The sequence below is a fragment of the Artemia sp. Qi Xiang Cuo genome, chromosome 1 (genome assembly GCF_049724085.1).
Source record: "Artemia sp. Qi Xiang Cuo chromosome 1, ASM4972408v1, whole genome shotgun sequence".
NCBI classification, from domain to species: domain Eukaryota; kingdom Metazoa; phylum Arthropoda; class Branchiopoda; order Anostraca; family Artemiidae; genus Artemia; species Artemia sp. Qi Xiang Cuo.
This window is the reverse complement of record NC_142794.1, coordinates 62,603,116-62,628,727: the sequence shown is the minus strand read 5'-3', so window position 1 is coordinate 62,628,727 and position 25,612 is coordinate 62,603,116. Positions and strand designations below refer to the sequence as shown.

The 25,612-nt window shown below is 35.0% G+C and overlaps 2 protein-coding genes across 2 annotated transcripts in view; both read right to left on the bottom strand.

The window, feature by feature from the left end:
- LOC148956576 (U2 snRNP-associated SURP motif-containing protein) overlaps nt 1–13,727 on the bottom strand; it is an 88,271-nt gene extending 74,544 nt beyond the window's left edge. The window contains exon 1 of the mRNA XM_089085982.1: nt 13,672–13,727. The gene's annotated coding sequence lies outside the window, so the exon portion shown is untranslated. The remainder of the gene's footprint in view (nt 1–13,671) is intronic.
- Nucleotides 13,728–20,064: 6,337 nt separating this feature from the next.
- LOC148956575 (uncharacterized) overlaps nt 20,065–25,612 on the bottom strand; it is a 91,473-nt gene continuing 85,925 nt past the window's right edge. The window contains exon 10 of the mRNA XM_089091244.1: nt 20,065–20,294. Coding sequence (XP_088947370.1) covers nt 20,155–20,294 — 140 coding nt within the window. The 3' untranslated portion in view covers nt 20,065–20,154. The remainder of the gene's footprint in view (nt 20,295–25,612) is intronic.

Here is a 25,612-nt window from a genome sequence, read left to right as displayed (position 1 = left end):
CTATAGATCACGGTTAGCTAGGTCGTTTTGAAATAAATTAATCTAATCTAATATGCCCTGGAAGCATATAAGGTTTTTATGAAAGGGATCGTTGTATAAACTTCGGAGGGGGCTCATTCAATTTGAAATTGAAAGTTCTAGTTCCCTTTTGATAAGTCAAAAGGGACTGGATGGCAACTCAACTCCCTGCCCTCTTTACCCAAAATCCATCCAAACAAATTTTTGAGATAAACAGAAATTATTCCGTATATGAAAGGGGCTGTCCCCTCCTCAACGCCTCGCTCTTTACGCTAAAGTTTGACTTTCTCACAACTCTATTTTTTTCAAACAATGAAAAAATTTAGCGTAAAGAGCGAGGCGTCAAGGAGGGGACAGCCCCTTTCATATACGGAATAATTTCTGGTCGTTTTAAGTTTTAATGTCGTTCCTTACTTTCAGTTAAAAAAACTTGTTTTTTTATTTATTTATTGAAAGAAGTCTAAAGATCTGAAAACAAAAACTCCAGGGTGGTCAACATAACCCATACAGACCGGGGACAAGTGTTGTATGTTATGTTCCTGGGGCATATGGGGTTTTTAATGCGGGCATTTTTAAAACAGTTCAAAGATCACATAAGCCAAGCTCCCAAACCCACTATAAAAGACTTATCAGCAATATTTTTCTAAAACTTATGGGAGTTGACCCCTTGTCCTCCATGGCCCAATCCCCCTCCCCCTCCCCAAAAAATTATCAATGATTAATCATGGCAGCTAACCTCTGGCTTTCTCCATGGCTCGACGCCCTACCTCCCAAAACACTTATTAACAATGTTTTATTTAAAAAATCTTGGGAAGTGACCCCTGGTCCACTCTCCCCCCCCCCACAAAAAACCTTATTAACGATATTTTATTCCAAAAATCAAGGGAGCTGACCCCAGGGCCTCCCTCCATGACCCGACCCCCTTTCCCCCCAAAAAACTTATAAACAGTATTTTAAGATATCCCACAGATATCTTTCAGTTTTCCATGCCTTTGACTTGGAATGGAAAAATATTGGTTTATAGTCTCACTCACTTGTAGTACAATAAAAGGACTTAGAAGTCTGTATCTTCTCCTATTACAAAAGTGAGTTGGAATTTTGTCAAATCGACCACAGTCATAACAATAGGCAGGGCATTATTGGCTAGTAACTGGTACACTTGCAGGATATATGGTAGGTAGATCTACTGCTGACTTCATGTTACTTTGCACTATCAGAGTAACAGCAGTTGGTCTCTTGAAAGCGTAAATGTATGCATCTTTTCGAGTCATGTCATTTAGGATTTCCAAACCTATTGGTTCAGCCTCGTCTATGTCCACCTGCTCAATAGCTATCTCACAAGTTACTATATTCCTGAGAGATGGCTCCTCACCAAAAGGTGGAAAATCTGGAAGAAAATGGACAACCTTTTCAGCATCTTTAAAGTTCCGTTTCATTCTTGTCACCCCAGCATCTTTCTACTGCTCACAAGTCTCAAATGTTACGCCTGTGAGTTCTTGGAGTGCAGAACTGACAGCAGCCAGTGCATGAGCCGATAAAAGCCACTTTAACCACTGCAACTTGCCTATACCATGTCAACATGTTATATCTTCAATCTTTTCGAGTCATGTCATTTAGGATTTCCAAACCTATTGGTTCAGCCTCGTCTATGTCCACCTGCTCAATAGCTATCTCACAAGTTACTATATTCCTGAGAGATGGCTCCTCACCAAAAGGTGGAAAATCTGGAAGAAAATGGACAACCTTTTCAGCATCTTTAAAGTTCCGTTTCATTCTTGTCACCCCAGCGTCTTTCTACTGCTCACAAGTCTCAAATGTTACGCCTGTGAGTTCTTGGAGTGCAAAACTGACAGCAGCCAGTGCATGAGCCGATAAAAGCCACTTTAACCACTGCAACTTGCCTATACCATGTCAACATGTTATATCTTCAAAAAGTTTTTAGAGAGCACATCAACACTTCTTCTATGACCAGTGAGAAAGGGGATTTTCAGATAAAGAATCAAAAACACGAAATCCGCGTTTTTTTTTGTTTTTATTTTTTTACATTTGTGTAGTGACAAGCAGTTTCATTGAATTTGAAACAACTATGATACATGAAACCAAAAATACAACGTCGGGATAAATTAATTTTCGTTTGTTTATACCATTATGGGTACCAGAAATTTGAAATAAATTGTTCAATGGAGTTTCCCATGTAATGGAAAGGCCAACTGAATCAAGTTTTAATCAAACTTGAAAAGGCTACAACATGCTGAAAACTAAATGTAGAAGGTGCAACTGAGCTCTCTTAAGTAGTACAAATAAAAAATGTCACAAGACAAACAAAAACAAGTATTGTTGAGTGATAGCAATCACTTCCATAATATTCAATTTACTTGAATCATAATAAGGTAGCTAATACAGTAGTACTGCTGCATAAAAAATTGACTATCCAGTCTTGAAAAAGTCCAAGTAACAGTCATATTGGAACCAAAGAACATGTTATATGCAAAGCTAAGTTATAAAGTGGAACTATTTCACCAATTTGGAGTATTTACTTGATCTGAATCTAGAAGAAACTCTTTGAAGAACTCCAATTTTTCCAATTAATTGTCACCTTACCAAAATACAAAAAGATAAGTCACTGATTTAAAGTTTACCAGAATTTAAGAAATATGGAAAGTGTGCACACCAATTTTCAAGTGCAAATATGGACAAAATTGCTTATAAAAGATTTGCTCAGTAAACCAGATACTAGCAAACACTAAAGGCCCATTTCCACATCACCCATAAGAAATGTAAACAACTGACAATAACTTAATGATAACTGATTATAGAAAAAGTAAATAAAATAGTACTGGTGACCAATAACTGTCAAGTAGCAGTAAAAAAAAAATGCCAATAACTGACAATAATCAATTTATAACTATGAAGGAGAAGGCCAATAAGATAATGTTGGTGAAAGATTCCTGGACAGTAACAGTTGCATAACCATATGACTAACTTCTTTTTCTCTAATTACAATCATTAAGACCATGCTTTTTGATCAAAGACCATGCGTATTTTAGTAATTATCTTTATTTAATACGAAATTCCATTGTAAAACAGTCAAAAGCTAATTGTTTATTGTAATGCACATTTTTTAGAAGTGGTATTGTATGCACAGCAAATGTTTGCATCAGCTGTAGTCAAATCTGACCTGCAGCTAAAAATAGAAATCCAAATGCCATGAAGGCATGAGGAAAGTGCAGGTCTTTGTGTATCCAGTGTAAAGATAGTTACATGTAAGGATGGGATGGAGAACCTCACCAAGGTGTATGAATAGAAATTAAGTTTAGCTTAGTTGAAAAAAACAAACAACTAAAACAGAGCATAACATTATAAACTGTCTAGTTTCTGTTTAAATTACAAGCTTGATGTATATTTCAGCCTGAGTATATTTTGCTAGTACCAGAAGTTCATTCAGTTGCACCAGTTTCATCATTACAAAGATTTTCAAACAGTTTGTTTCAGGTTTATAGCTGTAGGTGAATGAGGATTCAAACCAGCAAACATTCATACATTTGCTTTTTACAATAAGTAATGTACAATTTTAGCGTGCTACAGTTCAAACATGCCAATTTTTTTTAAGAGGGTCTAAAGAGATAAAATTGAAGCCCACTTTATTCTCAGTGACCAAATAACAAGCAGGCTATGGTTTCAAAAATATTTACTCCAGTCTGAAAAATGGATGCCTTTTGTAGCCTAATGGACATAAGTCATGTTATTCAACAGATTAGACAAAATAGTTATTCAACAGATAGACAAACCAAGATTAGACAAAATACAGTTATCAGCAGATAAAATAGGTCAATTTATGGGGATGGATATCTGTTTTGCTTGCATTATCACGCAATCAAAAAGCGTTTGTGGACATATATACTTACATAGCCTTCTCTAAAACATTTTTTCTTACACTTGGCGTTTTCACGAGATGTATTATGACTCCGTGGCTCTATTGGTAACATATCTACTTAGAACATTAAATAGAGAAATTTAGAGATCCAAAGAGAGGATACTTTCCAATGAGTCCCAAACTGCTGTCATCTACCATCAGAAGCAATTTTTGGTTTTGATTGAGTTTTTCATTTCTTGTTTTGCATAAGGAATGCTATCATGCATGCATCCTTATCTTTAATAATTGTATCTTTGCTAAGAAAAAACTGCTTTCACTTTGCTCTTTTCTGAGATGGGATATTAGGAGGTGGGACTGCCATACCAAGATCACATTTTAAACTGCTTTTCCTGTTTGTCACTGGCCTCTCTACACTGCAAACTTTTTAATAGAGAGATGGGCATGTGGAGCCTTATTTAATCCAGAATCATAGGCCTATAGGGATTCACAATAATTAAAATTGGATACATTAAGTGGGTCCATGCTCTAACACTCCCTTCTCTCAAAGACAACTTTTTTTTGCAGAAAGTTGGGTATGTTGTACCTTGTTTGAAGAGGAGTCATGTAAGGATTTGCAATCTGCATTACTGAGGACATAAAGTGAGTCCTTGTTTCCACCTGACACAAGGATTTCTGATCTCTGTGATTCAAGGATCAAAGTAGGACTCTGTCAACTCCAACTTTTAGCAGAAAGATCAGCATGTCACAACTTTTTGTAATTATTGTTTTCCCATGTGGGAAGAACAATATTGCCCCCCCTTCCTTTCCACTCCTCACTGAATTTTTAGCAGATATACCTGGATCTTGCACCTTGTTTGAGGCAGAATTGTGAAACGATTTTCCACAAGTATAAGTATTATTGGAGGCATACAACCTCTCCCACCTCCCTTGCCCCTTGCACCATCAAACTTTTAGTACAACGGTAGGCAAGTTAGCCTTTTTTGTACAGGAAGTGTGCAAGAAATTTTCAATTTCATGTATTTAAGATGGAGAATGGGTTCATAACCACTGTGATACCACCCACACCACTAACATTTCTAACAGAAAGAGTATTTTTTTTTTTTTACAGATTGGCTTGAGACCTATGGAGTAAACACTTTGAGCCAAGAGACATGAGAATGATAATTTTAAGAGGTGTACCCCATTTTCTGACCTTTGCACAGTTGCGCCCAAAACTGCTTGAAACTTATGAGGCATATACCTTGGGCTAAGGGGACTGAAAGGATGGATTTTCAAAGACTTATCCCTATTCTACAGCCCCCCTAACTTCTGCAATATAGGTCCAAGAAGTTTATACAACTGGTGTGTACAGTAAAGACACTAACATACATTAAATAACATATTTTAGGAATAGCTCCTTTACATGAAGAGTGAATTTGAAGCAGGAATTGTAAATATGTTCATCTTCAGGGGTGAGGGGTTATATAACTGTGCTTACTGGCCTACTTTTTATTTGTTTCCAACACATTCAAGAGCAGGAAAATTTGTCTTTGTACAATTGGTTACATTGGGATTACAAATAACTTGCACAAACTACATGGGGTTGCATGGAAGTCTTTATAGCGGTTTAGTATATGCTTTTAGTATTACATCTCTAGTTATCTAGGGCTTTCATAATGGGGAAGTGCACCCATGCCAGGGGGTAGTGATTATTTGTGTTGGTTTTCCAAAAATACCCACACACACAGTAGTCACAGTTGCAATCACAACCAGTCTCATTTGCAGCAGCCATAGTAGCAGTAGTAGTAGTTGCCCTGAAAGTTTCGAGTTAATATCTGTACCTGTTCCTAAGATATTGCAGATAGTCCTTTTTGATAACTTGGATACATATAGTTTCTTTGGATTTAGCTTAACATTTCCTGAAATTTTGCCTCAAAGCCCTTGAACTTTTTGGAAACATCCAGGATCAAACATTCCCTCCTTTCTAATGATTAATTCTGCATGTAGAAAATCAACAAATTGCAATAATTTACATTCTTTCCCCAGGGGCTTTGGGGATATAGCATCCCCAGAGGCATAGGTTAGGTGTTGTGACTATTTTGAATGAAATGGCTTTTTAAAATCTATATACATATTAAGAAGAGAATTTAAAAGGGCAAAAGGGGAGAGGGGGGCTTCCCTTTGTTCCTTTTTCCAAATGCCTCCCAATATGCCTTCAAAGTTTCAACTTAACACCATTAGCTGTTCCTTAGATATTGTTGTTGTGCCCTTTCAAAAACCCTCCTGCATATAGTGTGCTTTGATCTTGTTTGACAATCCCCTTGACATAATATTCTTAGCTTTTTTGGAGACTCTGCATCAAACATGCCACCTTTCCCCTATAACCAGCCTTGTATATAAACACCAGACAACTTATACTTTATCAACTATTTTGAACAAGATGGCTATTCCAAAATTTGGCTATTCCTATTCCCAGGATTGCATCCTCATAAGTACAGTTACTAGAACTTTTAACTCTTTTGAACAAAATCGAGTTTTATTACCCTCCAATAACTCCAACATCTCATGATATTTCAACTTACTACTTCAGCTATTCCTTAGATATTGATGATACATCCGTCTGACAATCAGCCCAAACACAGTGTGTTTTATTGTGTTCAGCACCTCTGTCTATAGCTTTAGGGTTATGACATCCCCATATGCATAGTTATTTAAGTTTTTGAATAAGATGTCTATTTAAAATTTGATCAAATATTTTTGGAGAAATAGCAACTAAAAAGGCATGGAAGAGGGTTGGCGGCCCTCCAGCCACACCCCCCCCCCCCGAGAAAAAATGTCCTGAAAGTTTCAACTCAATACCTTCAGCCATTCTTAGAATACTGCAGATCCTCTTTTTGATAAACTGGATGCCTTTTGATTCAGAATAACATACCCCTCAAGATTTTCCTAGGTTTCACCTCAATACCCTTAGCCTTTTCGGATAAACCCAGAATAGAATATTTTCCCATTTCCTAATGATAAATCCTGCATATAAAAAATGGACAAATTGCATAATTTACAGTCCTTGCCCTGAGGCTATGGGGGCATGGTATTCCTGAAAGTATAGCTATTAGACCTTTTGACTAGTTTGAATACAAAGACAATTTCAAATTTCGAGTAGAGGGGTGTACCTAAAAAGAGCAAAGAGGAGGTGAGAACTGGTTACCCTGAAATCTCTCTTCAACGTCTCCACATACCCTGATATTTTCAACTTAATATTTTCTGTTGTTCTTTAGATATTACTGATATTCCCTTTTCACAACCAACAAGCAAATAGTGTGTTTTGATTATGTTCGGCTCCCTTCTGAACATTTCCTTAAATTTTAACTTTAATACCTAAAGCTTTTTTGGAGCCCTGGGATCAAACATACCCTTCTTTTCAATAAAAATCCTTATATATTAACAATTGGGAAATTGCATAGCTTATAGACCTTGTCCAGAAACTAAGAGGAAGTGTACCAACCTTGGAGGCATGGTTGTTTGACCTTTGAACTGTTTTGAATAAAATGGCTATCTTTTGACCTGATGCATTTGGGGAAAAAGGGCATGAAGGGGGGTTGGTTGCCCTTTGATCACTTTTGACTCTTAACAAGGGCACTAAAACTTTCAATTTCTAATCAAATTTTATAAAACCATCCCTTCCATAAAAAACCTTATATGTTTATGCAACCTGAATAGCTTACAAGCAACTTGCATAGCTTAAAGTCCTTGCCCCAACCACTGGGGGGGGAGTAAATCCTGGAAGCATATTTATTTGGCCTTTGGACTATTTTGGACAGAGTTAGCTATCCCAAAGTTTTGACTAGATGTATTTGGGGAAAAGGGGCATGCAAGGGGGGCTGGTTGCCCTTTGATCACTTTGGACTCTTAAAAAAAGAACTAGATTCTTGTATTTCCAATCGAATGAGCCCCCTATAAAGTTTATAGAACCAAACCTTCCACAAAAACCTTATATGTTAACTATGGCCAACTTGCATAAGTCACAGCCCCAGGGGCTGTGGGGGATTTGACTACCCTTAAGTTATAGTTATTTGATGTTTGAATTATTTTGAATAGAATGGCTACCTCAAAACTATGATTGGATGCCTTTAGGGAAAAAGGGCATGAGGGGGAGGGGGGGGGGTACCCTCTGATCACTTTCGACTTTTAAAAAGAAACTAGAACCTTAAATTTCTAATCAAATCAGCCCCCTACTAAGTTTATACAACCACCCCTTCCATACAAAACCTTATATTTTAACAACAGGCAACTAGCATAACTTATAGTCCTTGCCCTGGGGGGGGGTGTCAAGCCCTGAGCTATAGTTATTTGACCTTTGGACTATTTTGAACAAAATGGTTATTCCAAAATTTTGATCAGAAGCAATAGGGGAAAAAAGAGCATGGGAGGTGGACCATTTCTTTCGTGGGAGGGGGGGCCCAACCCTAGAGGAATAAATATTTGATCTTTGCATTATTTTAAACAAAATGGCTATTTCAAAATTTTGATTGAATACTTTTGAGGAAAAGAGGGTTGGGGCAGGGGGAACAGTTGCCCTGCAATCACTTTTGACTCTTCCAAACACCACTAGAACTTCTGACTTAAAATCAAATGAGCCCATTCCCAGATTTATATGACCACCCCATATGAAATGCATCTGAGAAAAAATAAAACATTGAAGCCTTATGGCCTTTACTATAGGCAATGCTATAATGTTCCTTCTGATTTGAGTTTGCTTAATTTGGCATTGCTTGACAATTATTTTTAGGGGAAAAATCTGAAGCATATCTTTTTGTAGGCTGCTAAATGACTTTTTTCTACAAAAATAAAATTTCAGTTTTTTTGCTTGAGTTTTTTTATGCATTTAAATTTAATGCTAAAATTTATCCATGCCATGGCTGGTAAAACATTGCAAAGAGCTTTATAAATTAGGCTTTTATTTTTTTTTGTCTAAGGACTTTTTGCTCCATAAATAATATTCTTTTTTTTGGCATGGGTTATGTGTTTTTGGTAGAGCACTAATCTTCACCATTCTACAAATATACAAAATATTATGAGTCGGTTTTGTCTTCAGACTTTACTTCCAACATAAGTTTTATCTTTGCACTTTACTTCTGTCATAAAAGTGTGTTTTTTGAATTAAGTTTTTATTTTTTTTGAATATATACAATAAGCCTAACATAAAGCTCTTATTAAACTTAGGCAATCATACAAAAAATAGGTCAGCATTAGTTGATGTGCAAATTTGTCATATAGACTTTGTGGACCTTTTCCAACTTACATACCCCCAAAACCCACTTGCACATATGCATTAATACTAAAATACATGAAATTCATTAAACTCTAAAGTATATGACAAAGACAAATTTTGCCCCAGTTCATCAAATTCTTTTGGCTTTTGGAAGGCACAAGTGAACTAAGAGTCTTTTGTTTATTTTTTTTTTAGAAGGAGGGGGCATGGGATCAATTTTATAAACAGTCTTTAAAAAGTTGAGTTTTCACTCACTGGCTGTTTGGTTTTATTTGGCCAAAATTGTTGCTTTACAGCACAGAACGGTACTTTGTTGTTTCACTATCTCTTTCTTGACTTAGGGAAGGCCCTAAAACTATTCTATTCACATGAGCCCCCTCACAAATATCTATGGCCTCTAGTTCTATGTCATCATCCCTGGACAGAAAAGAAAAAAGGAGACACAATGGTTACATATTACTACTGCTAAAATTTTACTTGATTTTTAAGACAGGGAACTGTGAATCTCCAGTTCAGGCTTTCAGACCATAATGGTTTGTTTGGCTATCTAAAAGTTTTCGTTTTCTAACATTTGGCCAAAATTGATCTTTTGCAGCACAAAATAGCTGAAGACAGCACTTTTCTGTTGCTTGATCTCTTCTAATATCTAAAAAAAGCCCTTGATATTTAGATATCCATTCAAACAAGCCTTCTCCTTACATTCCATGAGTACTTGTTTGTAACAACCACCTCTGGTGAAAAACAGAGACACATAAACATCACCCATACAAAAATGTTGTCTTTCCTTATTGCTCAAGGTGGGGAGCTATGAACTTCCTGTTAAGGATTTTGACAATGCCAATTTTAACTGCACACCTACAATTTAAGTTGCAATTTTTTGCAATTACCATAATTTGTTTTTTGTAATTACAAATTACAATTCCATCAAACCTAACCAAAATTTACTATTTTAAAGTAAAGTTACATGTAAAATATTTACCACCTGACCGTTTCTTTAAAAACTATTTTGTTTTTACAACTATGTACTGATTGACTCTTAACTAGACTGCAGGTGCAACCATAATTATTACAATTAAAAACCTCATTTATGAAAATTTTAGCCAGATGTAGTCCTATATGGCTGTAATTTTACATAACTACAGTGTTCCTGGGTGATATCTGCTATAGGTATGATACAGTGAGTTTTGAAAATAATTTTTTGTTTTGGAGGGGGGCAGGGGAGCATAGAATTATCACAATATAAACAATGAATTGTTAACAGGGTCATATGAAAATAATAAAACATTATGACTAAAAAAAAAAAACTTTACTCTCTAGTAAATAATATTAAGAATATAGGAGTGTTATTAGCTTTTGATGTGGCAAAATAGAATAGTGATACTATTTACAATAACATAGGAGAGCAAAGATCATTGCCATTACGCTGATGTTTTTATTCTGAAGAAATGAAATTATTCTTATGAGCAATCATTATCAAATGACAATGCAAAAAAAAAAAAAAACACTAATTGAGCTTACCTGCTTTTCTTTTAGCATGTCATGGCCTATTACTGTATATACTTATATTTTCTTATGACAAGTTTGATAAAACAACAGTTTTAAACAATAATCAATGCATCATTGTTTTATTCTTTTGTCAGTTTTATGTGTACTGTTGTTTCTTTAAGTTTTTCTTTATGTTATTGTTTGTTGATCCCAAAATTTGAATCCAGCCCTTTGGGGCTTTTGATTATGATTTTTTAAATAAATATATTACCCATTTTAGACAGGATTTTGCCATTAGACTGTACAGCTAAATGTTTAGTTCAGAATAGGAGATAGTGGCATCAGCTTAGAGGTTCTACTCTCTATACAGAAAGGTACCAAAACAAAGAGGGTACCATTATATTCTTTATTTTCTGCTCTTTCTAAATATCATTGTTTTTTTATGACATTTCACCCCACACCTGCCCCACCCTGATGGTCCTACATGTAGCTATAATAATATATTTCTTTGTTGTTGTTTTTCAGCTCTTGATGTGTTGTATAACAAGTAGCTTTCTAGACTCTGGAATCTATCTTTGTCTGTAACTGAGTACACTATTTACCAAACTATTATCTGAATTGATTTAAAAAATGGATAAAAATGAAACAAAATACAATAATCTGATTAATAGAAACATCCTGAATATTATAGAGTGAATTTGAAAAAAAAGAACAAAAAGAGAGATATTTTAGGTTGTTAATTTTATGAATAAATTTCCATTTGCAACAATTTATAACCCCCCCTCCTTACATAGTCCAAGGCTATATACAGAACTAACATAAAATAAAATGGTACCATTAAGTTCCTTATTTTATGCTCATTTTCAACACAATAGCCATTAACCTGACAATGTGCCCTCCCCTCCCCTCTCCTCTGATGTATACATTAGAACTATACTTATATACTAAGAATAGCTCTAATTATATATTCATTAGCTACTCTTTTTATTGATTGATCTATTGTAAAAGTAGTTTTACTACATATACTGAGATATCCTGGTTAGCTTGAGCAATTGTACTGAATAATGGATAAAAACACGTCCTTAAATGAATTCAAAACAAGAAAAATAACAGAAGGAAACATGATAATTTGATTAAAATAAATATGCTACATATTATAAAGTGAGAATTTCATTGTGTTAGAATTTTGTTCTTTTTTTTACTTTGATAGCCTATATACCCTAAGGCTATATACAGGACCATCTGGGGGCTGGGGATGAATTGTAACAAACACAACTTTAACCATAAAAAGAACATAAAATTAGCAATCTATTAATGCCTCTCTTCATGTCCTAGAAAGTGCCCTTCTTCAGAGCATTTGGCAAATTTACCTACTAAAGTAAGAATTTCATTGTTTCATTGTCTTCTTTTAGTTTTTATGTATTCATAGGGCTATATCTGGGAACAGATCTACCTAAGCAGTTGGCCACTTCAAAGGTTGTCAAATACATTCCCTAAACTATCTATAGACTAGGGTAGATATGATAACTAGGCCTAGTATTCAGCCAGCTAATTCATTCTTTGACAACTAAATCATTGTAAAATCTCTATCAAATGACTAGAAAGTGGATTGTTTCATTATTGGGTGTGTCAACATCTTTTTAACAAGTATGTGATTAGCTAGAATATTTTAACATATACAATACTCATAATTTCAAATATACTAATAGATAACAGTGGAGCCTAATCTTGGCTACACATTTAAAAGCTAAGCCAGATCTTAGACAATGCTTTCTAATCTTGGTAAAATTCTACTTTAGCTACTTTTGGCTATCTTGGGAAGGGGTTAGGTTAGGAAAATGAAACTTTCTACAGGCTAAAGTATATCCTGGCAGATATTTTGAAGTACCTACCTCCACTCCTTCTCCCTCTAGAGGGTCCAGACCTTTGATGACCCTTAAAAATCTATATGTTATGAAAGTAAAACCTTGCAAAATAGATCTCCTGCTTAAATGAAGTACAACAAAATTATTTTCAGCTTCACAACTTTGCTCTGTCCTAATTTATAAGGTTTTAAAGATATGTAAATACATTTCCTAAATTTTGAAAAAAACACATTGATATGACTTAAAATTCTACTCAAATAACAGGAATTGCAATTTAGAACTAAAACCAGAGAAAAAGAAACTGATAACGGAAAATTAAGGTAAAATGTTGTTTTGTTCAAATTTCAATAGGTAAAATTAAGGTAAAATTTCAGGGCCCTCTAGAGGGACAAGGAATTTAGGTAGGTACTTCAAAACACCTTCCCAGGCCATACTTTAGCCTGCAGACCCATCCCTGAAAGTTTCATTTCCCTAACTTTAACCCCTTTCCAAGATAGCCAAAAGTAACTAAAGTAGAATTTTACCCTAATCTTTGGCACAGGATCTTAAAGTTAGAACAACATATCCTAATCACAAACACAGTCAGCCTTGGATAGATTCAATCTAAAACAAGTGTTGTGAAATAAAATAATTATATTTAAATAGGCTGAGGCCTAGAGGTAACTTTTGTTTAAATTCAAATGCTAAAAAACCAGATGTTTTCCAAGATTTTAGTCAGCCAATCCAAACTGACTAGTCCTAACCATCAGTCAATCACAACTATTTAACCTTATACACATAGGCCTAATGTCTAAGATTAAGACCCAGCTGTCAATGTATAGGAAAAATACTTTTTAACAATAATATCTGGCCAAGGTTAGGCACTGACCAAGTACTAGGGGTCTTACCTTAAGTTAAAACATAACTCTTTTCTTCTCATTAATTTAATGGGACTGACCATTAATCATTAATGATTAATAGGACTAATTTAATGGTTAGGCACTGACCAAGTACTAGGGGTTTTACCCTAAGTTAAAACATAACACTTTTCTTTTCATTAATTTAATGGCAAATAAGCATACATAACTAGCCTAATAAATGATTATTAATCTATATTTGAAGAGAGTATATAAAAAGGCATCAAGTGGTGCATTTACTTTGATCAATATTTTCTTATCAAGAATGGAACCACTAAAACTTACACCAAGACAGGCTTTTACTGTTTTATCTCCTAATAGATCACTCGACTTTCCTCTTTTGTTTGTTTGTTTGTTTATAGCACTCCTGGGCAAGCTGCCCATTGTGCACGTCTCCATGATTTCATCAGACCCATTAGGGATGAAGGTATTCCACGTCAAAATTTCGGCTGTCCAGCGGTTGTTCTGTCATGACCAAGGGCCAAATAATTTAAAAAAGCCATCTGGCCTTTGTCACTGTGGTTAGGGAGGGGTTTTGAAGAATCTCAAGGCAAAAAAAAACAAAACAATAAGCCAATATCAGGCTGTATTCAACTCTGTCCAATGGTGTCACAAATGAGCCTCCATATTTACAATTCAAACACAACTGGCTGATATGGCAATTTAAACTGATGAGCTTGGCTTGCAATAGATACACATACTCATACATATAGCTTACATATCACTAATTTACATGTACAATATTAAAATAATGCGCAATAATATTTATATATACAATTATTAATACAAATTACAGCTCTAAGTGTAGCTTAGTATCTACAATAAAACGGCCTAGTACTTCCACAGATTTTTTCCTAGCCCATTGTGGTGCCTGTGCATGGCCCAGGATACTTCTGAGCGTGAATGCACCAAAATACTTTAGGCACGCTTTTTTAAGTGGCAATCTCTGTCTCTCATACTTTTTACAATACATTAAAATATGTCTAACATCCTCTTCTACATTGCAGACCTCACATAATGGTGAGTCTACTGACTTCCATTTAAATAATACACTCCTAATTCGAGCATGGCCTGTTCTGAGCCTGAATATACTAATAGCCAGGTGTCTGACTGGGTGACATAGATCAGGAGGTGGGGTACCATAATCATACAAATCAAGGATCCGGTTCTGAGACCTTTGACCAAAAACCTCTTTCTCCTTCTCTTTTAGCAACTTATCATAATAACATAAAAAATCATTCACTGAATACTACTTTCCTCTTTAATGGGCTCTCTATAAATCCAAAATTTTTCGGCTTCTTCCCGAAACACATCGTCACTTACAGCCAGTGTTGCCGCCTGCTCTGAAAAAATTTACTACATATGAGAGGAAAAAAGCTGACAACATCGATTCGTTGCTCGTTGGAGCTACAGGAAATGGAATATTTCTTTACCCTAAAAAGCGTGGAGCTAATTCTGAATGGTTGAGGGGAGGAGCGCGCTTGCGCAATAGAGAAGCCAAAGTCCACGTTGAAGGGTCTCTTTTTTATTACTCCTTCTTAAGTCTATTACTAGACTATTTTTGTCCGATGGGGGTCGGTCACGACAGTCCGAGAAAGAGAAGCAGCGACCTGCTGCGAATTTTCACCAGTCGATAAACAACTGTCCTCTTTGTTCAAATCAATTCTTGTGGACTTGACTGAGTCGGACAACAGCTGTCTGTTTGTGCCTGCAAGAAATGAATTCAAAGCGGCAGCAGTTGTCTTACCACTATAAGGTATCTTGTCAGAAGAAAATATTCCACCGGAAACGGATTGGGAGCAACACCCTGCCTAGTAACCCTTAGCTGTACTTGAAGGCTCTTTCTTACCATTTCCTTACGGGATAATGTCATGGAATCAATGAAGCTCTCAAGAACCTCGAATGCATCAATCCTTCTGTTGATTTGTGCCGCTCCGTATATTAGACATTAATTTGCTGTCTGAGTAGACTGTAATTTAATGTTATTGGTAGTTTCCGATGCACGACAAACAAGAAACTACCGTCAAGGGAAAAATTCAGATGATTCTAGCATTTTTTTTTAGCTGGCCAATTCTTTTTGATGATGAGGCTTCGACATAAATATATTTATTTTACTACCTAAAGATTACCATCCTTACAGGGACCTTATGCATTAAAATGATTATCTTCTCCATATCAATTGTTAAAAGGAATCACAAATCAACCTTAGCAAACATATGAAAATCTTCGAATGCAGGATGAAAAAAAAAAAAACTGCACTTTTTTGCAAAAACTGACCATGTGCCTTCGTGCACCGAACACACCTATTATTATATTTAAAACTGTCAGTAAAAATACCTTACTGATTGAAGAATTGATCAAAGAAGTTGTGGTAACGAACTATAAGTAAGGAGCGACCCTGCTCAATAGTAACCGAAACTCTAAAAAACGTAATTCTGATACAAAAAGATATATAAAAAGAATTGGATTTTTATGCTGATTTTAAATATATAAGCCTTATTAAGTTTAATTATAATCCATCAAAGGTTTTCGTGTTTTTCGAAACGGTGATTTTTCAAAAAAGAAGGAAAGACCCCCTAAAATTCAAAAATCTTGATGAAAATCACACTATCAGATACAGTATATCAGAAAACCCTATTGTAGATGTTTCAAGCTCTTGTCTACAAAGATAAAAAATTGTGTACTTTTGCCAGAAGAAAGATCACGGATGCGTGTTTATTTTTTTTCCTGTGGTAACTGTATCGACCCTCTGGGCCTAGAATATCAGGAGAGGGTTCATTCTAATTGAAATTAAAAGTTCTAGGGCTCTTTTTAATTTACCAAAACATTGGAGGGCAACTAGGCCCCCTGTCATGCCCCTTTTTTCCAAAATAGTATGATCAAAATTGTGAGACTGCTCTTTTGTTCAGCATAGTTGACATGGGCACCCATATTGGGGAGGGGGCTACCGACCCCCCCCCCCCCCTGGCTGAATGATGCTGCCTTATTTTTATATTTTTGTTCTGAGATCTCAATTATATAGCATTAAAAATGCCAATTAGACGAGGTTTGCCCCCCCCTGGAATTCAGCCTATGGGTGCCCATGATAGTTGAAAGGCGTAGTTACTATGAATTTGGAGATAACATAACCCCTCAAAGCCCCAGGGGAAAGTTTTTTAAGTTATAAAATTTTCTCATTGTTTACGTATAATATATGTTTAGCATTAGTATTTTGGGAAGTATGCATACATTTTCGGGTGGGAAGAGGAGAACATTTTTTTTTCGCTGGGAGGAATTTGCGCAGGGAGAATTTTCCATGGAGAAGGAATTTTCCAGGGGGTAAACTTTTCAGGGGAAATTGTATCCTGGGGAAATTTGCCAGAATTCCTATACGAAATTTCTTTATATGTTTTGCTTTCTCTTTACTGACTCAATCTTACGCGTGGAGGTGTTAAGGGTAATTGTCCGGGGCAAATTTTCACCATGATTGAATTGTCCAGAGAATATTTCTGCGGGAAGGGGATTTTTCCGAGGAGATGGAACCAGATTTCTAGGCGCTATTTAGAAAACGATGAGAAATCAAATAAAAAAACAAGGTCTTTCGACTGAAAGTAAGGAACAATATTAAAACTTAAAAAGAACAAAAATAAATTATGTATATGAGGGGGTTGCCCCCACCTCACTCTTTTACTCAACACCTCACTTTTTACGCTAAAGTTCAAATTATGTCCCAATTCTTTAAAAATGACTCCAGACACACAAGGATCGGTTAATTAGAACAATAAGTAACCCATTTTAAAAATGCCGAAAAAATTTAATGTGAAGAGTGAGGTGTTGAGGAGGGAGCAACCCCCCTCGTATACCTAATAATTTCTGTTTGTTTTAAGTTTTAATGTTGCTCTTTACTTTCAGTTGAAAAAACTTCTTTTTTTTTATTTAATTCCTGAATAAAAACGCAATTTATTAGTTGTATCCATGCTTCAGGCTTTCAAAGCTTCACACGATATACCAATGACGATGAAGAGGTGGGAGGGACTGAAACTGAAGCCATAGAGTTAAAAAAAATATTAATTTAGACAGTTAATTTTTTTTAATAGAATAAAACTTGACATAAAAATCTTCAAACATTGTTCTTTTCATGTTTTTGGTAAATTTACTGAAAAACTTACTAAATTTTCAAAATTTTCAAAAATTTACCAAAAATGTGATCTCGATTTACTAAATTTACTAACTTGGGTCCGTTTTGATTATATTTAGTAAATTTTACTAAGCGTGGCAACACAGTTTAGAACCTCTGTTTCATAGTTACTGCGTTCGTTTTCACCTTTCGATTAACATCGAAGTTCGTACCATTCTTTATCTGAAGAATGCTAGAAATTTATTTTTTATATGCGTCACAGTTTTTACGTCTTCAACATGTTTCTGCAAGAAGTTTCGGTATCAATGCCTGCATTTTGAGAGAAAATACAAGAAAATTGTGTCAGCCCTCTAATACTAATCTAAAATTCTACCCTATCCTATCAAAATTCCTGTTTCATCTTTAGATTGACTGTTTCTGCAAACATGGCGGATTTGGAAATGGCAAATCTAGAGAGAAACAAATCGTACAAACATCATATTTTAAATTTGGCTCTGTAAAGAGTAGACGAGTAGATCCATAGATAAGAAAAGTTTACTTTTCAGGCGGGATTTAAAGAAACTTTGAAGGGCCTTTTAGCTGCTAAAAGCTTTATGGGGCCTTATCTAAGCTCTTACCACTTCGAAAGATACACTTCTCTGCGATTCCATGATTTTTAATGTTTTGTGATGAGCCAATTCGTTTACATGTCCACTAGGAAGACTAAATGAGAAAATATAAGATATCTAAAATCTAATCTCGAGATATTCACTAATCTCGAGAAAAAAAGAATCGCTGAAATGACGCATTTCTAATTTAGTTTGGTAAAAAGTAAACTAGTAGAGTAATGGATTGAAAATTTTGCCTTCCAGGTCTGCTTGAATAAACTTTTCAGTAATGTGTTTTTCAAAAATGTTTGATACTTCACCTACTATTTACAAAGCGCCCCCCTCCCAAAATAGAAACTCTCACTACTTCACATCGTTTTTAATAAGAAATTGGCATAATTTTGATTTTAACCGCAGGATGATCGCCATTTTTCCCTCCTACCAGAGAAAATGTAGCAATAACGCTCTTGTTTCTGATAGGATAGAGATGAAAGAACAATAAAATGCGTCAAATTTCACTTTAATCTTGATTTTGTACAGACTTTGCTAAGTAGCCTAATTGAAAAAAAACTTACTCATTTTCAGTTGCAATCAGGTACCAATTTGTAAATTTTATAAGGTCACTCCTTCCTTTCAAATAAAATCAGACTTGAAATGCCGCTGATCATGGCTGTATTTGCCTTTTTTTTAAGTACTAGGCTAAATTATTAGAGTAAAGTTCATTTCCCCATGCTATGTATGGTATGCTAAGTTTTAGGGGGAGGCACATTCAAATTGTCCCAGGCACCTGAAAGGCTAGTTTAATAATGAAACAACTTTTGACATCAATTCAACTCAAATTCATCACTGTTAAAGCAGGGATCCCAATTGCTACGGGTCCAGGACCTTAAAAACCTTGGTTCACCCCTATCCCATCCTTATTTTCGGAGGCCGTCTTTACACAAGAGTATGAAAGAAGGAAATTGCAAGGGAAATATATAATTCCCTATGCTAAAATAGAAAATTTTCTTTGCCACCAGTAGCAAGTGCCAAACATAGCTATGAAGCTCCTAATGTGACATCGTCTGCTTTAGCTTCCAGCTGGAGTTTATTGAAGAGTCACTTTTTTCCTCTAGTAACTCAAATCCTTGTCGTGCTGTATCTAGAATTACTGTTTTCGAAATTCTACTTGACTGAGGAATACTTATAAGGCTTTTTTTGAGTGTAGAATGACGTTTGTAGAACAGCGAACAGCGAAATAAAACACAATGTAAGAGTATAACCGAGAATATCTTGGTTGAACTGAAAATGACGGACGGCGACAACGAACGCCGCTAATGATAGTAAAATTCCAATCCCTCTAACTCTTGTGAACTAATAATTCGGCAGAAAATTTAAATTTGTTCAACATAGGATGTTTATACGTTCTGGGAGACAATAAAATTAATAGTGCCCAGAGAAAATTCTATAGAGCAGATAAAGTAAAAAGTTTTTAAAACTTAATGACTGTAAGGCGAACTTCAAAAAAGTAGTCACAAAATCCAACAAGGAAGCCTGGGAATTTTTTTTCACAAATTTAAAGTTTAAAAACCCACCGCAAAATCTAAAGATTCATATAAAACACGAATGGCAGAAAGCAAGAAAAAACCCACCAATAATACTTGAAGAAAGAAGTATAACAATTGAATTGAAATACCATAGTAAAGTACTGGGAAATATGACCCGGATAAAGGTGCTGAAAGTAATACAATATGAAAAGTTGAAAAACTTAACGAAGAAATGAACGAAAATTAAGGAGACTCTCCTTTACAGAAGAACAGCTAAAGTATATCATGTCATTAGCAATAGAAAAAATAATAAATGATTTTTCACTTCTCTTAAACATTTGGGATTTTCATCAACGAGGTTTCAACAAAATATTCTCAAGTACCGACAGCTGCAAAATATCTCGGTATTTCCTAAACTTGGCGTGATTAAAAAGAAAATGAAAAACTAAGATATTTTTACTTCAGATGAAGTACTTAAACTCAACTGACGAACATACGGTGACAAACAAAAATCGATTTACGTGTAACTATAGACTGTTCATTTGTCCGTTCTAATTTCACCGTGATACATCCTTCTCTTGATATTTTTCACAAGGTTTAAAAGGCTCCAAGCTGCCCACTCAATGATCTCAATCAAAGTTAGTGTGCTGGCACCAATTAATAGGCCCATTGAATTTCCTGCAATGAGAATTCGTTTGGACTAATTTCGTTACACGAGATTTCTACACGTAAGAATAATAGACTCCACCTACTTCTTGTAATTGGTGGCCGCTGAACAATTCGGCAGTCTGAATCCCAGTGCGTTGCCCATGCAACAGGTTTTTTTTGTTTACTGAGAACAAGGTTGTCAACCACAATTTATAAGTAAACAACGAATTTGCAAAGGCATTGAGTGCAAAAGAACATAAGAAAAACACAAAAAACCACGAAGCGTTACGGGAAGCTTACTTTCCCATTAGCAAGAATGAGACCATTTTGTAACAATGAGAAATTATCATTCAATTTTTTTTTCAGTTTTAGCATTTTTGATCTTTTTGTATGTTATATATTTTATAAATATTTCTTGAATCTTAATAGCTTACAAATTTTTCTTCCTTATTTAAGAAAGCCTTATTATTATGCTTAATAAACTTACGTAATTTTAGTAACTCAATTTCGATAAAAGTTGAAATCCTCTTTGGTCAAATAAATCAAACATAAACCTGCTATTTCACCTAGCTTAACTTGACAATACGTTCGCCTTTTATATCAGCCGTAATAAATTGTCAAGTCGTAAAATTGTATTGACAACCATTTATTTCAAAGAATAATAACTATTCAAACACTTGAACCGTAGTAAATAATGAAAAATCCAATTCAGTCTAGTTTTGCTAAAAGACTAAATTGAATGTCTCAAAAGTATTGCGAAATTACACGTTTTAAGAAGAAGGCCCAATATATCAGAAAAAAAATACTTATTTAACAGATAGTAAGGGATTGGCTAGAATTTAGAGAAGGGGTGGAAGAAAAAAAACACTAAACGAATCAAAATTAAGTGCCAAAACGAATATATTCTACGGATCCGAGAGAAAAAGGGGTTGTCTTGTGTCAAGATCAAGTTAAGAAGGAGAGGAACTTATTGGTAAGTAAGTTTTCTTTAGCTATCTGTGGCAACCACCTGTCTTCTCTCAGTTTCTTTAAATGTAAAGTTAAAATAATATTATTGAACATTTTCGTCACTTTGTCAACCTGAGATATACTAATTTTGTATTTTGAGCTGAATTGTCAATTAAAGCCTTTTGAATTCTCTTTTGGGTTTTGGCCCTACTTTTAGTTAGAGCCGTATCTTCCCGTTTGAGGGCCTACACCTGCGGTTTATTAAAGCGTTAAATCCCTCAGATAATTTTAAGTCGCTTTTGAATTTACTCTGAGTTAATGCCTTTGACTAAGGTATTTTATTAAGATCTATTCCGATCATAGTAGAAAGCTGTAATTACCCTTTAAATAGCTTAAGGTCCTTCTTAGATTTTAATTTGAATTCGTTACGGGTCTTGTGATTTCCTCTTATCCCTTTTTCTTCGTTAAGATCGAGTCAGTCAAATCTATAACATTAGTGGAAGATAACTCAATCTGGAAATTTATTAATCTTAAGATGTCTCCCTTTTTTAAGGACCCCAGATGGATCTTTCATAAAACTTCAAATTACGATTAATTGTACAGTAGTGATAATTAACTTAGAATAACTAGTTGCTAAAGTGGCGGGCAAATTGTAACAAGGAACAGAAAGTTAATAGAATTTTGTGCCCCCTTCAACTTAGTATGTCTTGAAACTTGAGCTCAGTGTTTTTAATAAATCTCACACATATAATGTTTTAGAGGTAATTACTTGGCAAGAAAAAAAAAATGAGAGAGAGAAGAAGAAGAAAAGGACTGTCATCCTAATCCAGCGATTAAGATAAATGTGCGCTTGAACAAGGTTTTAACCTTACTCATCTATCCAACTACCTAGGACCAAACAGTATTACCGAACCATCAACCAAATCGAAATGTCCAAATACATGCAAAGTCGTCATCAATAAATGTAAGTCATTGTAAATTTACAAGCAAAGGTGCCTTAAATCTAGCGAAATATTTCCAAGTAGTACCTTTCATTAGGGCTCATCAGAAGAAATATCACCTGCCTTAATTGATTGCCTTACTTGGTTTTGATTACCTGCTAGATTTGTTCTCTGGTGTCTATACGATGGAGTAGGAATCCTGAGCAGAGGTCTGTCCCCTCCCCGCTCATTGTTTTACCTACCAAATTCTTTCTTTGCTGTCTATACAGCTATGCTAGCCTTTCTTTCTATATACAGGGGCTTGGGAGTGAGAAGTGTTAATTGAGCTTGGGGTACGTTGGGAATATAAAATCCCGTCTACAAACTAGAGAAACTTAGTTAATGACATCTTCCTTGTTGAATTTATAGTTCATCTAAGATTCAAGAGGCCTTTGTTCTTGCTAAGTGAAATAATTGGTAAATACCCTGTTTCGAGTTAAATTGATAAAGTTGTGTCTAATCATTTTTGGTTATTCCAAGTCTTCTTAGCTCACTTTGGAAACCCTTTATTTTATTTTCTCTCATCCTAGTTTAAAATACTTCTGACTGACCAAATAAAACTTGAAATAGTAGGACCTCCGTTCCCCACCTAATTGGCAGAATTTACATTACAAGATAATTTAGATTACAGGATTCTAACACTATCAGACTCGGGCCTTAACTAAAAGTCAAGTGTATTCTAGAAGAAATATTCAGTAGTTCTAAACTTTACCATAATTTTTTTTTGTCGGTGAAGACACCTGGCCAGTAGAAGTAACCTCCTTTGATAACTGCTGCACACACACCACACCAATCGATTCCGACAGAAACCACTGAGGAAACTTTATTCAATGCCTCGGAATTCAGCATTTTCTTCTCTTTTTATTTATCAAATTTAACATTAAGATCAAGGTATCACTGGATTTTGATAACCTATTCAAATTAATCGCCTAAGTATAAAGCGGTATCGATTTATTGGTTGTTTTCTTAAGAGCTTTGGGTAATGTAAGGAGGCCTTATTTTGTGTAAATTCCGTAACTCAATTTTTATTAAAGCTTGGAATTCCCTTTCGCTTCATAGATCAGAAATATAGCGACAATTTCAAATTAGCTTGAATTTGAAATAACTTCTCTTTGCATAACTACACATAAATCTTGTAGTGACACTCTTTGTCCAAGAATCAAACGAACTTTGAACCCGTGATAAATATGTTAAGACCTAATTTAGACCAGTTTTGCAAGTCATTGAAAGACTGGAAAGAAACCACTTTTAACAAATGGTGGTTGATTGGCTAGGAGGGAGGGAGGTCGCTAAACGGATCAAGTAGCAAAAAGAATATAACTTATGGAATAGAGACAAATCGGGGTAGTTTTGCCTCGGAACCAAGGAATATAAGTAAGTGTTTTCCTTATGAATTAGGATAAAAAGCTTCTACTAGCCTGCATGAATTTCCTTTGAGAATAACACTAAAATAAAGTAACAAACTTCAGAGAGATTTCTGTCGCTTGGACTAAATTAAGATCCTACTTTGAATTAATTTAATACTTACATTTAAGCCTTATAAACTGTAATTAGGGCGAAAATTCCACTTTGAGGGTTGCCAATAGATTTATAGAGGGTTTTGAATCTTACTAATAGTGATAATCCTGAGGTCCTTCGTGATTAATAAAAGGATGTGTAATCTAATTAAAATTGATTAGAGGTGGAAATATCTTAAGACTCTTATTAGGTTTTATTCATTTGTTGATTGGTTTTTCAGTTAATATATTTCACTTAACAACGCTTGAGCCATTTGGACAAAACAGCATTTTAAGGTTAGAATAAGCTAAATTAAATCTCTTCCCAGAAATTTAAGCTTCGAATAACTGAGGGTTCAAAGAGGAAGGGAACCTTAACCAAGAAGTCAACGTTAGAAGAGCCCTTTGTGCTCCCCTTTTTCAGCCTAGAGTCCCTTGAGGCTTAGCTGGATTTTATAAAGACCTTATATTCGAAAATTGGAATTATTGGACAAAATCATTAATTAACCACCCTCTTTGTTCAATCTTCAGACGTTTATACGAACCCTTTTAATCATTCTTTCATTTCATTAACCCCGTACTGCATGTTTATACAAAGGTGACCTCAATGTTTATACAAGCAGGTTAGGGGAAAAATGGGAACAATATTATCAGCATAAGAATTTCTAAACCTTTATGTCCAGATATTTTCAATTAAGTTTCCCTGCTAAAGTTAAAGCTTAATAAAGGTCAAAGGAATACACAACCCTTTTCAAGAAATAATAAAAGAATCTCTTGGTTTAGGTTAATGAAATTTGAATTAAAAGCAAGTACGGTTATTCTTAGCTTAGCCCAAAAATAGCTTGAACTAAAAGATTTTTATAACCCAGAACTCAAGCCTTGACTAGCTTTTCAAGAGCAACCCTTTTAAGTAGAAACACTCATTAGCTTACGATTAACTTAATCTTTTTCTTTTCGGTAAACATTGGTGAATTTGAACAAGTAGATCATTAGACCTTAGATCTAGAAGAGGTGTGGAAGTATTCAACATAAACAGAATTAGAATATTTTTACTTTTTATCTTCTTTTGTAAATAAAATCAGTTGTCACTGAATTCTGAGTACCGATTTCTTACCCAACGCCTCAGTTTGTATCACGCTACCAAATTTATTAGCCCTGCTAGTAGGGGCAACCTTACAGTAAACAGTTTTATAAATAGAAATCAATACGGTAAGAGGGAGTGTTTAGTAACGCAAGCTACCCCAAGTCTGCTTAAGGCAACAACCAGACTCAGTCTCTTGTCCTCGAAAGAGGGCAACCTTACATTTAGACAGCTAGGCCTTGTATTATTCAAAATGATTTGGCTGAAAAAAATAACGCGTCAGTTGCGTTTCCTTTCCTGTCGGAATCTTGTCAGTAAAGACGTATTGTTACAGGATTCTATCAGGGGGTTCTAGCATTGATACAAAATACTCCAAAATGCAGGCTACAGTTCGACTTATGGCTAGAACTAGAGTCCGACAGCCATGAAGAAACAAAGTGATAGGTTGATAAAGGATGTTTTTGTAATTTTTCATTGTTTACCTTGACTTTAAAATTTTAAATTGAATCAAGTCAAAGTAGCACATCAGCAAATAATGAGAATTCCAAATTTGACAGATATTTTGAATGAGACATTTAGTTTAGTTTATAGTGTACTGTAGAATAACTGTCTACTTTATAATGTGCTTTTCAATAAGCCGGAGAGAATTCACCCGTTGATACCTAGCAAAAAGTAATAACTGACACTAGTCAAAATTGAGTTAGGAACACCATCTGACATTTTTTTTTTAACGAGCTTTCTAGTGGTATATTTTTTTGTCTTACACTGCTCCTAAGCTAATCAAATTAACAATGCCACTTTATGGCTAATCTGTTGAGTCTTAACTTAAAGCAGGGAATGACA